Source organism: Chaetura pelagica, unplaced genomic scaffold (genome assembly GCF_000747805.2).
Source record: "Chaetura pelagica isolate M959 unplaced genomic scaffold, ChaPel_1.0 scaffold142, whole genome shotgun sequence".
In the NCBI taxonomy this organism is placed as follows: domain Eukaryota; kingdom Metazoa; phylum Chordata; class Aves; order Apodiformes; family Apodidae; genus Chaetura; species Chaetura pelagica.
The window spans coordinates 13046542-13055768 of NW_009952973.1; the positions used below are offsets into that span (position 1 = coordinate 13046542).

General features: G+C 37.2%; 2 protein-coding genes and 1 pseudogene across 2 annotated transcripts in view; 1 reads left to right on the top strand and 2 right to left on the bottom strand.

The window, feature by feature from the left end:
- The window catches only part of WWC2 (WW and C2 domain containing 2), a 62324-nt gene extending 59818 nt beyond the window's left edge, over positions 1-2506 (top strand). Inside the window, exons 21-22 of the mRNA XM_009995959.1 lie at positions 1200-1327; positions 2282-2506. Coding sequence (XP_009994261.1) covers positions 1200-1327; positions 2282-2348 — 195 coding nt within the window. The 3' untranslated portion in view covers positions 2349-2506. The remainder of the gene's footprint in view (positions 1-1199; positions 1328-2281) is intronic.
- Positions 2507-5763: 3257 nt separating this feature from the next.
- Positions 5764-7657, bottom strand: LOC104387290 (annotated as a pseudogene).
- Position 7658: 1 nt separating this feature from the next.
- On the bottom strand, positions 7659-8312 carry LOC104387241 (claudin-22-like). The gene has a single exon (XM_009995960.1). It carries the CDS (start codon positions 8310-8312, stop codon positions 7659-7661), a length of 654 nt encoding a protein of 217 aa, XP_009994262.1.
- Positions 8313-9227: the final 915 nt, after the last annotated feature.

Consider the following 9227-nt stretch of genomic DNA (forward strand, 5'->3'; position numbering starts at 1 on the left):
AATCTGCAATTATGTCATTGATACCACAAATATGTCCTTGTTCCAGTGTTTTGGTGTTTAGCACCATTAACAGCTTTTTTCTAGATTCTCTTTATTTCTTATGTATAGAAACTACTGAAGATGACAGGAATTAGTGTTTCAGCTTTAATTATTACAGTTTTTCTTCTTCATTATCTTACACTTAAGTGCAGACACAGATTCCTATCTGGCAGTTGCTTTTGGCAGATAACGGTGGCCATTTGTCTAAGAAATCCCGGTGAATGCCCACCTAAAAGAGCTGCTGCTCAAGTTACTGGGCATTCAGAAACCCTTGATAAAATTTTTTTAAACACCAAAACACAACTCTTAATAGCAGCCTATCACTGAAATAGTGAATGGTGCAGCTGCTATTCTGTTCATGCAGCAGTCCTGCTAAAGACATGCAGCAGAGCCAGAAATACTGTAACTTCCTGGTGGGTATGTAGCTGCTCAGCAATGTTTATGTGAGGAAAGAGCCATGACCTCTTGTTAGCACTGCTGTTCTGTTCACTTGCCTTGGCTTTTACATCACTACAATGCAAATGACAGAAGTGCGTCTCACATGCAAAGCAGGTGTTGTGTCCATGAATAAAAGTACAAAAGGTCATAAATATTAACTTTGCTAACAAGGTCAACAAAACCTTAAAGTGTATTTTGAAAGCATGCCTTCTCATTTTTTTTTGGTCTGTCACTTTAGAGTAGGTATAGGCAACTTTCCTCAGAGCTTTCATTAGGAAATAAAAGTATATTACATGGGAAAAGAAACACTGTCTCCCAGTTCTAAAAATGCATTTGGTTACACAACATTTGTTCCTATAAATTTAGGTATTGTTTAACTACAGCCCTAAGAAATATCTCAAAAATTTGTAACAGCCAGTAGCCACTTATAATGACATGGGATTTGCTTTATTTTTATTTATTTATTTACTTATTATTAGAAAAGCTCTGTTACCTTATTTCATGCCTATGGCCTAGGCTTGTGATGTCAGTCTTTTGTCTTGCTGAACCTTTGTATATGGAGATTTTCACAGAGTCACCTTGGTTGGAAAAGTCCTTTAAGATCATCAGTTCCAACTGCAAACTTAATGCTGCCAAGTGTTTTGCTTTACAGAACTTGTCATGTCTTTCAAATTAGTAGCTGTTCATTATTATCAAAATACATGTATTTTTCCTGTTTACAGGCTGAACAGTCAAAAGAAGAACGGAAACAAGGTTTAAGTGCTGAGAAACTCATGAGGAAAGCTTCTAAGGATGTATGCCGATTACGGGAGCAGAGCCAGAAAGTGCCACTGCAGGTGCAGTCATTCAGGTATGGCTTGTTCTGCTTTTCTTTTTATTGTAATGAAGTAACATGAATTCTTTCTCAATAGGATCAGACACACCCTGTAAAAAATCCACAATTGTTTGAATTGCAAGAAACATCATAGTTTTCTAATATCATTCAAACTTGGAGTTTCAAAGGATGGGGCCTTGGCATCTTGCTCATGTGGCAAAAGTGGCAGCATGTCAGCTGAGCTGTGGTGGTGAGGAAGCAGGGTGAAAAGTATCAGACCATTATGTGTCATCTGCTGCAGATAAGCATGTGTGACCGTTGCCATGGCTCACCTCACTGTCAGTAGTCTCTAAGTAATGGGATCTTTTCTGGTGATGGCAGGTGCACGAAGGAAATTGCCCCTCAAGGAGAAATAGAACAGTATACATCACATCAGGAAGCTCATTAACCCCTGCTTGTGCCGTGCTCGAGACTAACTATTCAAGAGAGATCTTGAATCCCTCCTCCTTTTGGTTGCAGGAACAGCAGCCAATTACATTAAGCAATTCATCAAGCTTAGCATAAGCCAGAATGAACACTTTCTGTCTCAAACCTTAATTTTAACCCAATTGCTTTTTTTGTTTCCCCCCTCCTTTTTTCCAAGTCAGGATAAAATGTTTTATTTTACCTTTTCATCTCCTCAGTGAAATATTATAATTGAAAGTTCAGTTACTAGATCAATATTTTAGTCTCATCATTGGAGTTATTAAAGACATATTGATATATATTTTTCTTTTTCAAAATTAGAGCTGCTTTTTTCATAAATCTGCCTAAGAATTATGTCAGAATGGTGTGGCAACCACATTTGTTGTAAATAAATTCACTGTGTATTTTCCTCACTGTATATTTTCTAAACCTATATTTTAAAGAACTATGCTGTAACATGATCAACAACATTGGAGTCATGCCATAAATAGTAAAATAATAACTTGTGTTCTTTTTTAAATCCAGGGAGAAAATAGCATACTTCACAAGAGCAAAGATCGGTATACCAGCCCTTCCAGCTGATGATGTGTAATTACTCATTTTCATCAGTGTTCTTCTACTTGCTCATCTCTCTTCAGATGAATTTTGTAGTTCCAGTGACCTGCTTTTAAAGATCTTCTATTTTACATTCACTATTGAGATGTTTCTTTGTAAAATATAGTGAATTGAATTGTTGTATGCATAAAAGATGGCAAAAATCCCAACAACCAGAAAACCAAAGTAGATTAATTTTGGTATACTGATGCTGATTTTGTACAGTTTGTATGTATTGCATGTGTGTTTTTATTTTGTAAAGATGGAACAAAGGCAGTACTAAGCACGTATCCTGTTGAACTGCACTGTGTTGAGAAACACTACGTTCTACAAAAGATTGTTTATCTTTTCACTATTTTCATGTGAGCAGACTGTGAAGATGGCTGTTTTGCCATGCAATATTTTTGTACAAGAGTGTGACTTTTATAGTTTAAAGTTAACCACAAGCTTAAACTTCTTTCCAAAACATCAAGGCTGCCTCACAACAGCTGCTAACTACATTCATCATCCACATTGGAATTTCTGAAAACAAATTTCTTCTGGTTTTGTTTTTAATACTTGGCAGGAAGAGACAGTTCAGAGGTTAGTTTTGTGAATGTACAGTACTTTAATCTGCACTAAAAGGTTTCTTGTATCTGTGGGAGAGTGAGAAAGGCCAGGCAGACAAGTAACCCTAAAAATTGTGATGAGACTACCAAAAGGGGTAGCTGCTTTCTGAACTGGAAGCTGAATCAAATTTGTAATACACACATTGAAATTGGAGCAGTTATACCCACTGTACATTTAAAAATTAGTTTCTCTATGTTAATCTTTTGTCCTAGAGGCTGTCTTATGGCCAACTAGGAATACATAAAAGTATTTGTTAGGTTTACAAATAAGAAGATGTTTAATTAAAGGAAAAAAAATCTGTCACATACTAACTCAGAAGTCTTGTTGTTAAGATAAACCCTTTCTGAAAAAGAAAAGCTCCTGACTAGAAGTCTTCACATGTTTTGGTACAATAAAGAACATTTTCAGAAATACAATACTGAGCCTGTAGGCAGTTGTGGGTGCACAGGTTTAATAATTAGATGTGAACAGCATGTTTCAAATTTGTCTTACATGAAGCAGCCTGCTAGGAAGAAGCATCAACTTGGACACATTCTGTTAGAAGCCCAGAACAGAAGATGTCAGTGTTTAAGCTTGCCCTATCATGGTAAAGCATTTGGGGTCTTATGTTCTGTGGGTACTGTGTACATAGGTGGGCATTGCAGAATTATTTCATTTTCCATTTACTATGTTGCACTCAGATGTATTTAATTCACTGGCTAAGGTTTTCTTCCCCAAGCAACAAGCCATATATGCATGGACTTCCTCTTTCAAAAAGGCTATAATGACTTGGCGATGAAATGGAAGCAAGTATAACCACAATAGGGTAGAAGCTGTCTCTAAATTCCAAGTGCAAATTCTGTGATGAGAGGTCTGTGTAACACCCAAGGGTTTTTTATGCACAAATACATCAGTTCACTTAAATGTATAACTAAACATGCTATTTTGGGCAAGATGACTGACTGAACATCCTTTCTGAATGCCCCATTTGGTTTTTGTTTCTTCGGTTTGAAATAGCATTCATGTTTGAAAGGTCAATTTAAAAAAAACAAACAAACAACAAACAAAAGAAACAAATCTGGAATTATTTAATGTAGAGGTGAAAAGAAGGTTGACAGTTTCAGCTTCTCAATTCAATTATATAAGTTGTTTGTAGAATGATGTTTAGAGTTGTACTTTGATTTTTCTTTTATTTATTTACAGTCTTATTTATGTTCTGTTTAATATAGTTCAGTTCTGGAAATAAAAATATTTTGACATTAAGGATGCTATTGTGAAAGATATTTAGAGCTAAGTTCTTGCCAGATTAGCTGTTTTTCCTCACATGTTGGATAATTTAAAACAAAAAAAAAGTATTATCTCATTTGTAAGCATGACAAGTTCATGCTTACAAAGTTCAAGTCCCATGGTCCAAAGTAAGTATTGCTGGATTTAGCTTGCAAAACTCATTAGACTTGAGAAACAAACATATTCATGCTCCTTGTTTTCCAAATTGGTAAAGTTGAACGTATTTATAGGCTGTTTTTAACGCTTCTTGGTTGGGAGAGGTTTTTTTACTAATTCAGATTATTCACACTTGAAATGCGCAATAGAATAAGCTAAAATAACACATAAAAATATCCCCCCCATCAATTGAAAATTATAAATATTACTCTGCACAGCAGGGTATAATGAATGTAATTAGTTCTGCTTTCAGGTACCAATGTCACTGCAGTTGCACATATTAAAATCTAAATATTACTGGTACAAGAGTATTTAGCCAAATGAGCAAAGTTTAGCAGAAATTGTAATAGAACATAAATCAAGTAATTGTAAGATATTTTTTTTACTATTGTTATGTTTATACTGTATTAAATATCAAATGCTCAGGACTGAACTAAGTATTTAATCAGGTTATATTCTGAATGTGTTTCTGTTCTAATTTTGTCTGTAAGAGTATGCAAGTACATCACATAGATTAACTTGTCTCTGCACTTTCCATGTGTTTCAGTGATTGGAAAATACATTTTTTTTAGCAAAGTTCTTTTCCAGACCAGTGTTTTTGTTATATTCTTTTATTGCTGTTCTGTCTTTATATGCTCTTTGCTGCTACAGCTTTGTCAATGTAAAATCATTGTAATTTATAGAAAGTTCACATCAATCACTGACAAGTCTTAGCTTAAGTTATATACTTGAAGTTAGTTCTTTACATTAATTAAGTAAAAACTACAGTAGCAATTAACAGAGTCAACTGTGGCTTTCCTTGGAGAGAAAGGAGAGTGAGAGGAGGACTGGGCAGGGGTACATTCAGTCATTCTCTCTCCCTAACACACAGATGATGGAGAATCTTGTATTACATTATATTAGTATGAAAACATCTAGTTTTCTGTAAATGATACAGGTCTGGGGAACTTTATTCAAGGTTGTACTACTGTGTTAGTAATGAATGTTGAAATGGCACTATGAACTGTTTAACTACTTAAACTGCTACTATTTTTGGAAAAAAAGACATTGTTTAAAGCATCCCCAGCAATAGTTCTGCCATTTAAAATATGGTCCAGTCTCCATGCATGCCTGGAAATTAAAAAGATTTTATTATTAAAAACAAAAACAAAAACAACAAGATCTGCAATTGATCAGATTTTTGAGAAATACAGGGTGATTTAGACTGATCTCTATCTTATCAATTAATATAATTAAAATGTAAGGTAAGTAGTGATTAAAATAACTACTTAGTAAGAAAACCACCCCTCCCCTTGATCTTGTAAACTGTAACCTGTCTGTTCAGCAGACCTTTCTTACTGTATTTCAAGAGTAAGAAATTGAAAATCTGGTATCTACCCTTTTTAAAGTCTTCTGTGTCCAATTTCCAGATGTTGATGGGTGTCTTGCATGTCTGCCATTGCACACTGCTCTGGTAACTGATGATCAGAGGATAAGCAGATTGCAGAGAAGAGTAGAGATTCCCCTAGATTGATAAAAAAAATCCCCCAAACCAACCACTGACCAGTGCATCCCCCATTTCACATTTGGGCACAGTCTCTGTGATGTCTTAATCCCAAAATTCCTGGGTTATAGTATGGGTAAGCCAAGAAACAGGGACTAAAGCCAGAACTCCAAACATTCACAGGAGTATTCCTCCAAGTAGTAACAGCCGTTTCTTTAGCTTCTGCTCTGTATACTCCATCTTTAGGTAGTTCAAACCAAGACTAGAGATCACAAGCCTCAGAAATCCTAATCCATTTGACGTAGATAGTAAAATCCTGGAAGTCTCGAATGCTAGAGGCAAAACTAGGAAATAATCAAAATTTTTACACTGTGTTCCTCCTAAATCTTGGACTATAAAGGTTTCTCAGAGTCCCATGGTCCAAAGCTTCTGTACATTTAAGTCAAGATTTTTCCAGTCTGGTAAATAGTTACTGGTTAAAAGCCATCTTAGTACAGACAATGGAAATCCAACTAACTGTAGTCTCTGGGTCAAGTTTATATTTAGTAGTCACAGAAGCACCAAACTGCTTGCTTTTGCAGAAACTGTTCTGCTCAAATCTTTGTCATACTGAACATAAAAGTTAAAACAATGTTTTATGAACCATGGAATACTCCTCCCCCTCCTGCTTTGTGTTGTTTGATTCCATCTGCAGTGTTTGGGGGATAGGGAGATGGAGTGGTAAAGCAGCTGCTGAGGGTGTGGCCACAGCTGGGCTCACCTTTCATTACTGGTGGGTTTGTTTTTCAAGAAAAGCATGCATTTGACTTTCCAGCTATCTACTAATGCATTACAGCAGTTCTGCTAGTTTTGGCATCTCACTGTTCACCTTTAAGTTTCAGTACCACATTGACACACTTCTACTTACAGCAAATGAAGCTGTCTGTTTTGGGACCAGTTAAATATAATTTATGGTCAAAGGTGCTACATGTTCAGAACAACATGTTGCTGTAAGCAAATGGTGCTTAAACAGCCTTTGACGGGATGCATAATTCTGCGATACCTGTATCAGAAGAAGAAAGTGTAAGGTTTTTTTTTAAAGCAACATTTCTCGGCCTATTTTTGGTACATAAAGTATGCAAGTGCCAGAAACACCCAGAACAACTCAAATGGGCAGCTTAATGTACCAGACTGGGAAAACACAACTTTCTGGGTATGAAGCACCCACACTGTAACATCCCAGGCACAAGAAGACATCTGCAAAGCTTGCTAGAATTTCAGAAAGCAACAGTTTTCTTAGAATAACAACTTCCCTGTACACAGAAGAGTAACAACTTCCCTGTACACAGAAAACAATTTTATGCACTACATATATATAGACTACTTAGGATGTGAAAACTCAAGCTTGTGTGTCACTGCATTAGGCAAGTGGAAAATGTCAACAGGGAACCAAGCTTTGAGGCTCATTTCATTGGTTACATATGTAAAGGAAGCATATTTTGGTTAAAAGCCAAGCTGTAAGGAGCATGCATAGTCATTTTCAGGATTTTACACTGCAGCTGAGAAAGCAAAAGCACCTTTTCTTACAGTCTGTGAGAACTTCAGTGTTCTGGCTGTGAAACAAAGTTTTAAACCATCCTGCAGGTGAGAAAACGCCCAACTTCCAATACCAGTTACGGAGAAAACAGACACAAGTTTGGGAAATCAGCTAGGTAACAAAGAGTCCTTTGAATTACTATTGGAACAAGCGTCTGGCTTACACTAGGGTTTGAAAAAGATAAGGCAGTCTTTCTGTATGGCTTAAAACCTTCCATTTTAAGGCCTAGTTTCAGTTTCCAAGTGTTGACACTGATCTTGCTGTTCTGCTACTGTATAATGACCCGAAGATGGATGGACTTCAGTTGAACAGATTGTGCAATTAAGTAGGGATCCTCCTAATATAAGGAAAAAACCAGCAAGCCAGCCAACAAATAACGCTTCCCCAAAATCCCACCTGGGGACAATATCTGGTATATTCTCGTCCCAAAATTCCTGGACTGTAGAATGGGCAACCCAAGAAACTGGGACAATAGCTGTAATCCCCGACATCCAGAAGAGTATTCCTCCAAACAGCAACAGCCGTTTCTTTTGTTCCTGTTGTCTTTCACCAATTTTCAGACAGTCCAACCCAAATCCTGAGAGCAAGAGGCCCAAAAGCCCTGATCCATTGGAAAAAAACATTAAAATCCTAGAAATCCTGAGCTCTGGAGGCAAAGCTAGGAAGGAATCAAAGTCTTTGCACTGCATTCCCCCTTCTTCCTGGACAACACAAGCTTGCCAGAGTCCCATGGTCCAGATCTCCAGTTCATTCAGTTCCAAGTTAAGATTCTTCCACTGGGGTAAGTAGGTAGTGAGGCAGGATAGGACCCATCCCAACAGAGAGAACAGCATGCCACTTAATTGCATCATTGGTCTATAGACCAAGGCCATTACAAGAGCAGAGTCCTAAAAGCTTGAGGAGGAAGGTCTCCCCAGCAGTTCTGTAACAACTACTACCTTGAGTGATGGTGGAAGCTATGATGATTTTAGTTCTCTGCTGCCCCAAATATAAGCCCTTGCTATTAACCCTTTTTAAGCTCTGAAACACTTTTTTGTTCTTCACGAATATAAAGTTTCACATAAAGGACGAAGGACTTCACTAAACCATGAGTTAGGCTTTCCGATAAGGATTTGATCTGTTACTTTCCAATTTGCTTGGTAAAATTATATCCCAATGCCTGATGATTACAAGCCTGAGGATGAACAAAGAGGGCTCTATGACCCCTCACCCTAAAACACAACAGAAATCTTTGTGCTTCAATACGGATTAATTAGATTTTAAGTGGTGATAGAAAGTCAGCTCTGTGTGCAACAGGACTTCATTGTAATAGCTAAATTTGAGATTTCAGGGATGTAAATCAAGGCCTTGTAAAGAAAGGTAGACTGTTTGCCTATAATCTTTATTCTTAAGACTTCCTCAACATACATAATGGCTTATCTTCCACCGCCCTGTTTTATGTCCCCAGCACTGTAAAAGACGCTTTGTGAAAGATCCTTATGTTTCACATTTTCTACATTCATTTCTTTTAAAATGGGCTTTGTTTTGACTGACTCTTAAGGGGAAAAGGAGACGGATATGGTCAAAGTACCATAGAAAATGAAATCCTAGACATCCCTCCACCATAATGAACCCAGGCAGATCATCAGCCACCGTAAACTTTACCTGCCCCAGGACTCCAGCAACAGCATGGTAGCAGCTTACACCAGCTCAGTGTCTCCTTTCCTAGAGCCCACATCCCAGATGGCACAGTTTATACACTTAGTGTCTAACAACATTTGGAACTCAATGCTCCCAGGGCCAGGAAT